General features: G+C 49.6%; 1 protein-coding gene across 2 annotated transcripts in view; it reads right to left on the bottom strand.

The window, feature by feature from the left end:
• MEGF11 (multiple EGF like domains 11) overlaps nucleotides 1-14,344 on the bottom strand; it is a 234,380-nt gene that overhangs the window by 174,966 nt on the left and 45,070 nt on the right. For both annotated transcript variants that reach the window (XM_065870890.1, XM_065870889.1), the window contains exon 4: nucleotides 5,917-6,009. In XM_065870890.1, the coding sequence (XP_065726962.1) occupies nucleotides 5,917-6,009 (93 nt within the window). The remainder of the gene's footprint in view (nucleotides 1-5,916; nucleotides 6,010-14,344) is intronic.

Raw genomic sequence — 14,344 nt, forward strand, 5'->3', positions numbered from 1 at the left:
AATTAACAAGCGTTGACAAGGATGAAGAGAAATTAGAACGCTGTGCCTTGCTGCTGGGAATGTAAAATGATGTAGACTCTGTGGAAAACGGTATGGTGATTCCTCAAAAAGTTAAACATAGAATTACCACATGCTCCAGAAATCCACTTCTGGATATACATGCAAAAGAAGTGAAAGTGGGAGTTTGAAGAGATATTTGTACACCCATGTTCATAGCAGCATTATTCACAGTAGTCAAGGTAGAAGCAACCCAAGTGTCCATTGATGGGTGAATGGGTAAACAAAATATAGTATAATATGTACATACAATAGAATATTATTCAGCTTCAGAAAGCAAGGAAGTTCTGACACATGCCACAATATGGATGAAACTTGAAGACATTATAAGCGAAATAAGCCAGTCTCAAAAGGACAGATGTGGGCTTCCCTGGTGGTGCAGTGGTTGAGAGTCCGCCTGCCGACGCAGGGGACACGGGTTCATGCCCTGGACCAGAAAAAAAGGACAGATGTTGTATGATCCCTCTTATATGTGGTACCTAGAGTAGTCAAATTTTTAGAGACAGAAACTACAATGGTGGTTGCGGGAGTGGGGAATGGGGAGTTAGCGTTTAATGGGTATAGAGTTTCGGTTGGGGAAGATGAAAAAGCACTGGACATGGATGATAATGATGGTCGCCACACAGCAATGTGAATGTCCTTACTGCCACAGGACTGTACACTTTAAATTTTCTGTTACGTATATTTTCTCTCTCTCTCTCTCTCTCTCTCTCTCACACACACACACACACACACACCACAAATCTCTAGCAAACATATATCGTGGTTTGAAAAGGACTGACCTAGACGGTCCCTGGCTAGTTTAGGAGTATAAGCATATTTCTGAGCTGGTACATGTTTTATTTTAATCTGCAAGGATAGCTGAAAGCCAAGTCAGCCAGGGGTCCCACACATCATTCAAGATAAGAACACATTTGACTGGGCAGAAGCTACTCTTGGTGGTGACCCAACTTGGTTCCTGCTGCATCCATTACTCAGGCCTGCTCCGCAGCCCTGTCTTGTGCTGAGCATAAGGCCTGGAGGGCTGGGGTGTGGGTAGGGGGGACAGTTTCAACAAATAGTAGGAGGCTGTGGAGCGCACTTTTACTCTCCCGCACTCTGTTCGCATGGATAAAACCAGTTCAGTGGGATCTAAGAGTGTGCGAGACTATGGAGAAATGGGAGGGATTCTCTGCATGTCTACCCCAGCCCTCGGGGGAGGCCTGAGACCAAAACCAAAATGCCATTCTACAGGCCAGAACCCAAACTGCAAATCACCATGGGAGGGAGGCAGAGGCCAGAGAAGCGGGACCCAAGAATACAGTAATTAAATAATACAATGAAAGGCTGAAATTTCCAAGTTGATTCTTGGGTATCATTTATAAAAGTTAACAGGGCATATTTAATTTAGGAATTGGCTCACGTCCTTCTCCTTAGAGCTGAAACCTCATAAATGAAATACACTGGACCATTGCCCAGTGTGGAAATAAAACTTATGAATAATGTTTCTATCTCAATCATTGTTAGTGCTTTACTATTCCTAATTACTTTAAAAAGCTAGATATTCAGTATAGCAAAACTTTATTTTCTTTTCATCTCCACTTGTGAGATTAGAGCAGTTTAATAAGAGTCAGTCTGTCATCTTTATTCAGTATAAACTGACATTTCATCATTTTACTCTTCATTATTATATAAGATGGAGGTTTATGACCAAGCATGCAGCCACTCCACTTCCCCATATTGGTCCATCTAATACCTTGGCATTATCCACGATAGCTGACGTGTCTACCCACCAGGCAAATCAGCATCACCTCACTTCCTTTATGGAGCAGAAAGAAATTCGTCCAGGCCTTCAAGAAATTAGGCTACGGGGTTATAAGTCTATAAAAGAATGAAAAGTTCCCCACCGCATCCTACTACCGGATTTGTCCCCTTCATGTCTATCAAAATCATAAATCCCTTGGCAGCCACAAAGGGCAGGGCAGGGGCAGGCAGTAGGATGATGGATCTTTATAATCCTCCCCGCCACTTCCAGGAACTTATCCTAAGAAGAAACTGGGACACGTGGGCAAAGATACATGCATGAGAAGAATCACTGCAGCATTTTTACACAGGACCACAATCCCTTATTCACATGTCAACAACCCAAAAATCTCTAAAGAGTCCAAAGGAATTAATTTTCCAAAATTCATTTAGAGGCAAAATCTTTGTGGAACTGATTTGTGGTTAAATATCTTCTATATATCACTAGATGTGATCAGTTATATGTCACTTCAGAAATATTACTATGTTTCATCCCAAGGTGCTGACCAAACCCCACTGGAGGCATATGTCATATATGATATAGTCACCATATACCTTCCTGAACTCTGAAAAAAATCTAAATTTTTAAACCAACAGGCCACAAGGATCTTTGATAAAGGACGGTGGGCCTAATATAGTGAAAAATCAGAAACAGCCTAAAAGTCCATCAGCAAGAGACTGGTTAAACACTTTTAGGAATCCATAGAAGGAAACGAGTGTATGACATACAGTTGAATTAAAAAAACAAGTTACAGAATAGCACATACATTTGATCTAAATAATAAAAGTTGTGTCCAGATCTAACTCTAAGAACAAATGTGCAGAGAAATAAGGAAAGGCAAGCACTCAAATGCCAGAATTGGTCATCGCTGGGTGTGTGGGTTTAACTTTTTGTCTATACTGCTGGTGCAGTTTGAACTTCCTTTTTAACATGAACAGGTACGATTTTAGAGTCAGAAGAAAACACCAACAAGAATGATGCTTTTGACTAAACAAAAATCAAAGCTTCCCTGCAAGGACGTCACATGTCTAGACATGCAAATGACAGATCCCATTCAGAAATCTCCAGAGATACACATTGTGCTCATCAGGGTACCCATCTCCATGGACACAGGCCCCACAGAGCACACACAGGCAGACAGGGGTCCAATGGCACAACAGCAAACAGGGTCAAATTGCTTGGAGTAAACATAATCACAATTTGTGTCCCGTGGCTGATTCATCTGTCTCCATGACAATATCCCAGGGCCACGTCTTTCAATCAGATCCTTCCTTCCCCTGTGAGCAACTAGCTTTTCTCATCAAAGAGCTATTTCAACCTCAGGTTGTATTAACAGAGGTTGAGCATCCAGAAGGAAGCAGAGCATAATAATTATGTGTTCAGGCTTAGGACCTAGGTTTTCACTTGATCAACAGTCCCAGTTTCATCATTTACTAGCGGTGGGCCTTTTGGAAGTTCTTTAACCCCTCTGTGCTTCAACTTTCTCATCTGTAAAATGGGGCTAATTCCCACATCATAGGGCTGTTGTGAAGAGCAAATGAGAAGATGAATAGTGATAGTGCACAGGAAAATTCAATACAGAGGACTTAGCTCTATTGTAATTTTTCCATACAAGCCTGCATCTGTGGTCAGATCTAGGAATGATCGTTTAAAAGGAACAAAGGTCACAGCCAATGGAGAGAAACTAGATGGGGAAGGCAGTTCAGACCATGTCATGTGAGAAACAAAGGAGCCTGGAGAATAAAAATTGAGTGGGGGGGGAAGTGACCATTGTCTTCTAATACCTGAAGGCTTGACCCATGGAAGGGGACTCTGGTTTCTTCTGTGTGGTCTCAATGGCTATTATCAACTGCTCTAAGATGACCTTCTTCCCACACACAGTCTGTGGCCTTGTTCACTGAGCTCCTTGGGAGAAAGTTCAGACATGGCAAGGAGGGCCATAGAGATCCATGACCCAGCCCTGGCCTTAAGCTAGAGACAGATGATTTTGAGCATGAGAATCTATGAATTCCCTTCATTCAATGCTGCCGTCTCTCAAAAGAGGGTTGGAACTTATCTTTTAGGACTTTCTGAGGGTTTAGTAGTACATGCCCTTGAGTAGATGCAGAGCTGGTGATTCTTCAACCCATGAGGGTGGATTTGTTGAAGAAACACCGTGGGTTGCTCGGCACCAAGTCTGATGACTGAATTGGGAGTGGAAATTGGGCAGCCCGGTTTTATACTGTAAAGTTACAAGGCTACGTGCTTGGTAAACACACTCCAGGGGCAAGATTTACTCTAAACTCCCTACTCCCATTGATCAAGGGCCGCCTCCCTTCCACTTCTTTCACTAGACCGGAAGGAAACCCTGAGAGACAGACTCTGTCTGAAAAACCCTCCAGGCCCCCCAATCATCACAGTCTAGAAACAGTGAGCACCAAACACACTTGCACTGGTTGGTGGTTTATATGCACTCAGGACTCCTGGGACTCAGGCTGTATTTCAACCTCCAACAGACTGAGCTTGACATTATAATCTGGCAACAGCAAGCAGACCTGTCCCAGCAAGGTTCACAGAATCCAAGTTAGATAGTTCCCTATCAAAGATTCATTGTAGGCAAAGTTACACAAAACGAAACACAGACAAGGTGGGGAAAAGCTCTCAAACATTTCGGCCAGCATGTCTCCTGGAGTTCACAGAAGGACTGCTTGAATACATTCCTTTAACTCACGTGTTCCTCAGGTGTACTTTTCATTGTCTGGAGGAGTCCCTGCCCTGTTGCTCAGCGTGACTTACCTCAAAGCAGGGAAACAGGTGGAAGGAGGAGGCTACCACAGTCACTGGAGGTCCCAACACATTGGAGAGAGTCTCTGGAGCACCCCAAACAGATCCTGGTCTCCCCAAGCCAGGTAACCACCCAGGCCCACATCCAATAGCTTGCTTTGGCTGGTATGTTCCCATGTACTGGGTAGACAAAGAGGCTCCAGTCAAGGCCTTTGGAAAAAAAGGACCATAACTAGATGTTTCCACCCCAGCAGAGACTGGAAAAGGGCAAGATCACCACACTGGGCCAATGTGGACCCACCATTCCTTCTCCATGTTGTTACGACCATTGCAGTCACTATGGGACAGGGAACAGGGAGGTGGCTCCCAAAGATGGGTCAATGATGGGGGTTAGACCCCTACTGGATCAGCTTAGCTGTGTTACCTACTCAAGTCACACACCAAAAGATACTATCCCAGCTCAAAGCAGGAAGAAAATTGGGCTTTAACGTTAATCAAGATCTCCTTGGAAATCTAATAAGACCATGACATTAACCAACCATTGATTGCAAAATGTGCCACTGGAAAGAGGCTCATCTGTGAGTATTTAAGGGAAAATGAGCCAAAGGAGAAGGATTTGCCTTCAGCTGGGCTCCTGGCAGAGAATTCCCCGAGGAGCTGCCGGTGTACCCTGCCCACTCGGCAGCCAGCCCCACAGGAGAGATGATGCCCGTGCTGCTATGAGTCACTCTGTCGGTCCCAAGAACATCTGCCTCACTCGTGCTCACCAGAGAGCCTTCCCCAGGGAATGTGAACAGTCTACCCAGAGAGATGTAAGAACACAGTGATCAGCCTTACAAGCATCCCATTCTCCTACTTTTGGGGACACAGAGGCATCCCAGTACCCATCAGTCTCATAAATAAGTCCCCTGAGCCTCTGTGAGCACCCACTGAGCCTTTGCACCAGCAAAGCTGAAGACCAGGCCTTGACCACAGTGACCTCCTGGGTCTGCGCCCCTAGGTGGCATCTCAATTTCACTTCAAGCCTCAAAGACCTTATCCAGAGGCGTTTCATCAAAAGCCAGAGTCGTACAGATGACCCCACAATTCCCCATACACACGACATGCAATGCCCCTCTAGGTCGCCACAAACCATGACCCTCATGCCCTGGAGCCCTCCACCCCGAGTACCATCCGGTAGGTACGCTTCCTCCCCGCTGCCCACACTCACTAGGTAGCCCAAGCCCAGGACAAAGAACTCAGCATCCACACGGCACGGCCCCTCCCCAGCCAGAGCCATGGCCCCGCTCAACTCCCAAAGACCCTAGACTCACCGCTGGAGCAGTCGGGCCCTCCCCAGCCGGGCTCACAGTGGCAGGTGTCCGGGGAAACACAGCGGCCGTGCACACACTCCTCTGTACACAGGGCTGCAGGGGATCAGAAGAGGGGGAGGAAGAACAGGAACAGAGAGTGAAAACCAACCATCTGGTCAAGGAGCACAATCCACTTTGTAAAGACTCCCTGGGGCCCAGGGATGCTCAGAACGCATCACTGGTTTTGGGGAAAATCAAGCTGCTCCTGACCTGAGTTAGTCATTCATTTATTCATTCATTCATTTATTTGCGGTATGTGGGCCTCTCACTGTTGTGGCCTCTCGCGTTGCGGAGCACAGGCTCCGGATGCACAGGCTCAGCGGCCATGGCTCACGGGCCCAGCCGCTCCGTGGCATGTGGGATTCTCCCGGACCAGGGCACGAACCCATGTCCCCTGCATCGGCAGGCGGACTCTCAACCACTGCGCCACCAGGGAAGCCCTGACCCGAGCTATTTAATTAACTCTGAAAAGGATTCAACAAGGGTGTGCTTCATCCCAGGCTTGTTTCCTAAAATGAAACCCGAGCCCACGAAATGGCAGCCTTGGTGGCTTTTCAAGAATAGTTCCTCCAAGGTTGAACACTTGGAGACGTTCCACAAAGCCCAATCCCTACATCCTCACTCCTGCTCTCTTTCCCCATCAGCTCAGAAAATGACCCATCTTCTGGCTTCCCCAATTTCTTTCTGCAAAGGCCCCCAAATTTATCAGGTTGCCTGAAAAGAATCCATTCCTCTCATGTTTTCCCCACCTTTCTGCCCTCCTTCCCAAATGTCCCTATTTTGGGGCTCTCAAATGTCAGCAAATCTGCAAAGTACACAAATGCTGAGGAAAAAGCAACAGCTAATTATAAGAAAGTAATTAAGAGAGACAGCCACGACGACGATAATTGTAATTAGAAAGCGCCTGGCAATATCTTATCACTCAGTCAAATGCTACAGCCTCCTGAGTTGGGAGGCAACGGCAGCAAAATTTCCATCAACTACCCCAGTGCTGAGAAGGCTTACTGGCGGCACTTTGAGGAAGGGAGATTATTTCTCTCTCCCTTTGACACCCACATTTTCTCAAGGTCATCCATTGCTCCTGAGAGATCTGTCCCACCGTCTAATCCATCAGTGAGGGATTACGGAAACCCCCTTTGCCACCCCTGCCAATTTTGTAAGCTTGGGAAATCAGCAGCTACCATCAACCCTGTCAATTGCTCAGAAGGGATCTAGATGAAGCGCTTTTTTTCTGACAAGCAACTAGAGACCTTCTCTCTGCCTGGAACTGGACTGCGCTGGGGGGACAGGTGGCCCCCAATGGTGAGCTTGGAGGAGCTGCCACTGACTTCCGAACACCCATCCTGCTTCCATGTCCACTGCTTGGCCGAATGCCCAGCGAGAGGGCGCCGTCAGGGTAGATAACAGAGTTCATTTTATGGTGGGTGTGGGGACCTTTGGCCCCTCCCAAACACAGACACTGACCCTGAAGCTGTGGCCTTAGCTTTGCCTAGGGCTCCTGGTGAGGCAGGCCCCGAAGAGCCCTTTCAGACGCCCCATTGTTTAGTGGTCTGCAGACAGCCCATCCTCTGCAAGCCTGGGATGTGGTATGTCTGGGGGGAGCCCTGGCCCTTGAGTCATTCTCATTTGTACAAGTGGCTTTTGGGCAGAGTTCTGGTTTGTGCTCAAGACTTTGACAGCCCCTCGCTTGGAGCTTTGGGGAGCAGCTGGGGCCTACTAGCTAACCCACTTCTTACTGGGCAACCAGGCTGGACCCTGACCTCAGTGACCACCTCCACTTAGAGCCACAATGAGCTGCTCACCTAGTTGCTAGCAAGATGCCCACCCGGTCATCCCTGCTGCCTGGCTTCCCCTGCTCCCATTAGACTTTCTAAACAAGCTCAAATGGGCCAATGTCCCCAGTGTACACTGGACACTAGGTACCCTTCCCCCGGCTCCCCAGCCCAGCCCTGACCTCAGCTGCTCCCCCTTCCCTTAGGCTGAGGTCCCAGTATGCTCCACAGCTGGGCCGGTCCGCCTTCCAGCAGACCCTTCCATCAGCTCGTCAGGTGAGCCCAGACGCCTCCAGCTGCTTTCTGACTGCAGAGAGCAGCACCTTGATCCCTGGGGGTTCCGCTGGGGGCGGCAAGGGAAGGCAGCGGACTGGGAAGCTGCCGCATGTCAGGTCTGGAAGGCACCTAACAGAAAATCACGTCCAACTGCTTCATTTTATACATGGAGGAGCTAAGGCCTGCGTGTTTGGGATCCTGTGAACAGCCTGTGGCCTCTGGCCAGAGAGGAGGGAGCTGCAGGAGGAAGATCCTGGAGACAGAGGCCTCTGAAGGCTGAGGGAGTTGAGAGGAGTCCAAGACATGGGGCCTTCATGCCTCGCCCAGGCTGGACGTCCTCCCCTGTCCAGAAGACTCAAACCAGAGGAGCTGTGTCAACACGTCCTCTGCAGGCGTGGGTGCCCTGCAGGCTGGGGCTGGGCAGGGGCTTGGAGAAGATCAAGGGAGAAAAGACGAAGACCACCCGGTACTCTGGTCCTCTGCCCCTAGAGACCTAACTTCTGGCCTATGTCCTGCACCCTCTCCCTACCTGCAAGGGAGGTGCATTCAGGGGCTCTGAGCAAGCTCCACCCTCCCTCTTCCCTTGGCCTCTGCCCGGTCAGCTTCCCCCAGCCACCGTCCTGCCTCAGTCTTGCTTCTAACCTCCCAGGCGCTAGAGGCACATTTAGCGAGAAGCAGAACGGCACAGTGGTTAAGAGCACAGACGGCACTCGGGGAGCCGGGGCTGGATCCAGCGATGCCACTTAGCAGCTCCAGACTTTAGGCAAGTTACCTCCCTCTCTGTGTCAGTCCCCATCTGTTCAATGGGGGATGGCGACAGGATGGGCCTCGGGCTGTGTGTGAGGATTCAATGAGTTGACAAAGTACTTAGAGCGGAGCCTGGGGTACAGTCAGTACTGAGTGAGTCTTGCTATTGTTATTGGTAGGGTGTCCTCAGATCCGAGGCAGGGTCCTGGCGATGCCTGAGCCTCCTTTTCCTCCACACACAGGCCGTCTCTCTCACTTCTGCCCTCCACTGAAGTCATAGACACATGGAGAGGGTTGTAGGGACTTAGTTGGGGGGTGGTGTGCTGGAGAGCAGCCCCATCTCCACCCCTGGTGGAATGGCCAGCATGGTAGAGAAGGTGATGACCTATATTTAAACTCCCTATCTGCCATTTTCAGTTACAATTATAGGACAATAAACAAATGATTTAACCTTCTGTGCCTCAATTTCTTCATCTGTAAAGTGGGGACAATAATAGAACCTACGTCATGGGCTGCTGCAAAGACTTAATGAAGTAATATATGTTGAGTGCTTGGCCCACAGTAAGTGCTCCACAAGCAGGAGCTGCTATTATTACTTCTCCCTCTCTGTCTCTTTCTCTCTCACACACACACACACACATGCACACATGCCATGGGGTCTGGACAGACGTCTAAGGCAGCTGACGGCAGTTACCAGTTATCACCACTTCCTGTGCGCTACCAGGTTCTGAGCACCCACTATGTGCCAGGCCTCGGGGCTTTCACACATGCTACCTCAACCCCTGTCATAGGCCATCGCAGCATACCTTGAGGGAGTTACCTATGTCAGCACTTGTCTCTCTTTTGCAGATCTCCGGCCCCTGGGGGACAGAGGTCACTCCTATTTGGCCTTTTAAAGCCCTTATGCTGCCTGGTGCACAGTAGGTGCTCAGTGTTTGTGGGTCCCAAGGAGGAGAGCACCAAAGCACGTGTGGGGAGGGCGTGGTTGCCTTTGGCTTCAGAGCTCAGTCACAGGGAAGTCGCCAAATCTCTAAACCCTGCTCCTTGGCTCAGGTACTTCTGTGCCTGTGGGACCAGGGTGATGGGCCATCTCGAGGGACGGTGGTGGGCATGTAGAACGAGCTCAGCCATGGGTGTGAGGAGATCTGGGTTTGCATCTATCAGCATCCATCTCAATGATATCAAGCAACTCACTTTCCTCTCCAGGCCCTGCAACTTCACCTGGAACTCAGATGAGACCAGATGAGGCCTAAAGTCCCACTCAGCTAAGAATCACCGGGAGCTGGCATCCACCCACCTCTTCCAGGAAAGTCCTGGACAGCTGCCAGTGCTCTAGTCCCACTTCCTGGCCCCCAAGTCCCGTCCCCTTCCTATGGCCTGGTAAACCTCTACTCTTGACCTCACAGGGACCCCTGGTTTCTGTCCTCCATTTCTTTGGAAAAGGCACTGGATTAAGAGCCAGGAGACCCAGTGTGAGTTCAGGCTCTGGGCTACCTGACACGAGTGTAGGCAGGTGGCTTCCCCACTCTCTCATCTATAAAATAAGAGCATTAGAGCACATCACCCTTGAAGGTTCCTTCTACTGCTGCCGCCCCCTTGACGCTCTGTCTCCACCATGTCACAGCAGCTGGAAATGCTTCTCCTGTGCTCACCAGCCCCGGGTCACCTGGGTCAGCAAGGCCAGGCACAGCCTCTATCACCAGCTCCACCAAGAAGCTCGGAGGGCCGCAGCCACCCCAGCCTGAACATTTATGGAAGGTGAAATATTTTCCCACCAGAACTTCCCTACCCACACGAGGTTCTTCCTCACTGGCCCTGCCACTGCCCCACTTAGAATGGGTTTATCTGGTCTCCCCAATAGACTGTGAGCTCCTTGAGGGTAAATCCAGAGTCTTAAACATCCCTGTATCTCCCCGTGAGCCATGCCTTACAGATACTCCATATGTGGCTATTGGTGGCCGTTCTGAGTACCTGTGCTTTGCAAGGGACACTGACAAGTGGGGGGAGCAGGATCAGGATGCAGAGGGTGTGGACACATGACCTGTGAGGGTCACGCGAAGGGTGGGACTTGGTGTGGGGGGAAGGTTAGCCTGGAGAAGGAAGTATTGGGTGGGAGGCAGGTCAAAGTCAGCTGACAGGCTGAAAGGCTGCCAAAGAGAAGTGGGAGCCACTCTGCCCCAGACAGAATAGGGATTCAGAAGCACACGTGACAAAGGGGCAGATTTCAGCCTAACTCAAGGCAAGACTTTCTACCACTTGAATGGTTCATTAGTTCAGGGGGCTCTTCCTATAGGTAGGGAGCAACCCACCCCTGGGAACACTCCAGCAGAGCCTAGAGGATCTACAGATGCTGGAAGGCAGGGGTTAGCAGGCAAACTACGACTCTCGGGCCAAATCTCGCTGTTGCCTATTTCTATAAATGAAGTTTTGTTGGCGCACAGATGTGCCCACTCATTTACATACTGTCCAAGGCTGCTTTTGCACCGCAAGGGCAGAGTTGAGTCCTCACCACAGAGACTGATGGTCAGCAAAGCCTAAACTATTTACTATCTGATTCCTTATCGGGGGAGGGGGCCCTCCTGGTCTAGAGGGTTCCTGATTTGGTGGAAAATTGGACTGTGGGACTTTTTTTTTTTTTTTTGGCTGCATCAGGTCTTAGTTGCAGCACGCGGGATCTCTGTGGCAGCTTGCGCGCTCTAGAGCGCGCGGGCTTAGTTGCCCCGCGGCATGTGGGATCTTAGTTCCCCAACCAGGGATCGAACCCACGTCCCCTGCATTGGAAGGCGGATTCTTAACCACTGGACCACCAGGGAAGTCCCTGGACTGTGGGACTTTTAAGGTCCCTTCCGCCCTTCTATACTTCTATCATTCACTCACTCCCTGATATAACCAGACGGTAAAACAAAGTCCAAAATGTGCTTAGCAAATACCGAATGATGCCCTGCCGCCTTTCTCAAATGTTCCTCTGGGTCCACCTGAAGGAGCAAGAGGCTGGAAAGCATAACCTTCAGCAGCCACAAATGCCCACTTGGCCCTTTATTTCAGTCCCCTGTTTCCTCCTGAGGGGTCAAGTGAACTTAACGACCCCTTGTGTTACAATGATGGTCTTGCACGGATGGACACTGGTAGCTGTGGTGAGTGAAAGAGGCCAAATATAAGCCCTTCCTCTTTGCTGGGCACTGACTATCCATTGTTCCATTGGATCCTTGAGGCAGGTATCATTACTGCTCCATTTACAGCTGGGAACCTAAACCACAGAAAGGGCTATAAGCAACTTGTCCAAATTCCCCTTGCTATCAAGACACCATGCTAGACACACGTTACTCTGCTTTCATGATCACACCCCACACCCCACTTCCCAGGAGCCATCGAGGGCAATTCTTTCTTAATCATCCCCTCCCATGAAATTCTAATACCACAGATATGCTGCATATCTGTGTATGCACTGTATGTATATCTGTGCTTTATATATAAACAGACTGAGAATCACTCTACCCCTTGAGAATGTATGGGCTGGAGAGTCTGCATCTGTCCCTTCAGATCACTCCCCACCCTTCTCTGTGCCCTAAGAGTGGACCTCCGTGGACTGCATTAATGGGTCTCCTTGCCCTCTGGCTTCTGGATGAGTTCAGGGCACGGAAAATAGCAGGAGCTGGGAGGCTGGGCAGGAGGCAAGGCTGGGCCATGGGTTGGTGGTGGTGGTGGTCCTCTCCCCTATAGCTCACGGTCCTGGGGGGCTTCTTCCAGCTCAGGGATGAAGTGGCTCTCCACGGCTGCTAGCCCTAAATGTTGCACCATCTCTTGCAGTTTCCATTAACCCTTCTCAAGCCTTTATAAATAATTGTTTTATTAAACCCTCCTCAGTTAACATGCCATCTGTTTCTCACCAGGACCCTAGCTGACCCAGAGGCCAAGATAAGGTTTGAACCCATCCGTGTGATGCTAAAAGGCCTGCTCTTAACCACATGCTCCACCACCACCTGGACCACAGGTTGAGATAAGTAAGTACCAGCGCCAGATCTGTCACCAACTTACCAAGTCCCCTCCCCCCCTCTGGGTCTCAGTTTCTCTGTCTGCAAAATGAAGGGGTTGAATGACGTGGTTCCAATGTTCCTTCCGGCTCTGGGAGTCTGGGGCTTGACACTTTGGTTCACTGATTCAAGCCAAGTTTGAGAAGATTCCATTCCACAAATGCCGGCACAGAGCGCGGCATGGGAACAAATGTGTTCTGAGGTACAGATGCAAGGCCAGAGCATCAGTCCTGGGCTGGGGTGGTATAAAGCAGCCCAGGACACGGTATGGGGGATCACGGCATTGAGCCAAAGGGTCTAGGTCAGACTTGGGGTCTCCTCTGCAAACGAACTGCTGAGCCAACACTGGCCAGTCCCTGACCAAGGCATCCAGTCTGCTGTCCCTTGCTCGTGGTGAGCGCTCTGAATCAATCCTCAATCCTATCAGCATTCCACTCAAGATGAACCACAAGTCCCTGAGGTGTTCGTGGTGATATATTTTGCCTGGTGGCTTGCAAATGATCTTACTACTTAATGGAACTATAAAAATTACTTACATGAAAAGGTCAAGATAAATAAAGACAACTTCCATGCTCCCTGGACAGCTAGGCTGATACCCAGGTAGGACAAAGGAAGGCTTGGGAAAGGAGGTGGTAGCCTCCCAGAATTCTACAGAACATGGCTTCTGGGGCTTTCCACAAGCCCAGTTTCCCCAGTGCTCCAAGGCATACTGCTCCAAGGCATACAGCCCTCCATTAGCATTCTTGGCTGGAGCCTCAGATGAGGCTGTCATTTGATTCTGCTTGGAAATAAAATGACCTACATCCAAAAGGGCCCAGGTGCCAATTCCAAAGTGACACACTTAGCATGAGTGATTCTGCCATGGCCAAGATCACAGAGCATGTGGGGATGGGGGTGGGTGGGAGTATGTGTGTCTGTGTCAGGGAGTCACCAAGGGAAGTTCTAAAACCATTCATAAGATATGTATCATTCATTCCTTTATCATTACCAGCCCTGCATCCCTTCCACGGCTGGGAAGAGACAAAACAGCCGGTGGGCACATCTAGAGTTGGCTTTTAATTGCTGTGGTCACGTCTGGCTCTGAGACATGAATTGTCAATTTTTTTAAAAAAAGAAGCATTTCACCTGCAGGGCTGATAGGATGGAAGGACATGAAGGGTCAAATGCTCTCCTGGTCTGGGGCCTGCGGGTCCCCCTTCTTCCCAATGAGGGGGTCCTGGGGAGGCTCACACAGAGCTCTGGGAAGGGTAACAAGGGGTTTGTCACCCCCAGCCAACCTGCCAAGCTGGCCCATAGCCACTTATCTTAATTCAGTGGTGCCCTGGCTGAGTTTTATTCTTTGGCATTCTAGCATCATCTAAAAGCCCAGGTCCCTGTTCTGCCATTTATCAGCCACGTGTCCTTGAGCCGCCTGTTTTGTCCTCAGTTTCCTCATCTATAAAATGGCTGTGGACTTAGAGCTAATTCACGCAAAGTGCCTAGAATCAGAGGTTAGTTATAACTGTTGCTGGTTGTTTGTTTTTGTCTTTTATGCTACTAAGATTCCTCTTCCGGTGTTCACGC

The sequence above is a fragment of the Phocoena phocoena genome, chromosome 2, assembly GCF_963924675.1.
Source record: "Phocoena phocoena chromosome 2, mPhoPho1.1, whole genome shotgun sequence".
NCBI classification, from domain to species: Eukaryota; Metazoa; Chordata; class Mammalia; order Artiodactyla; family Phocoenidae; genus Phocoena; species Phocoena phocoena.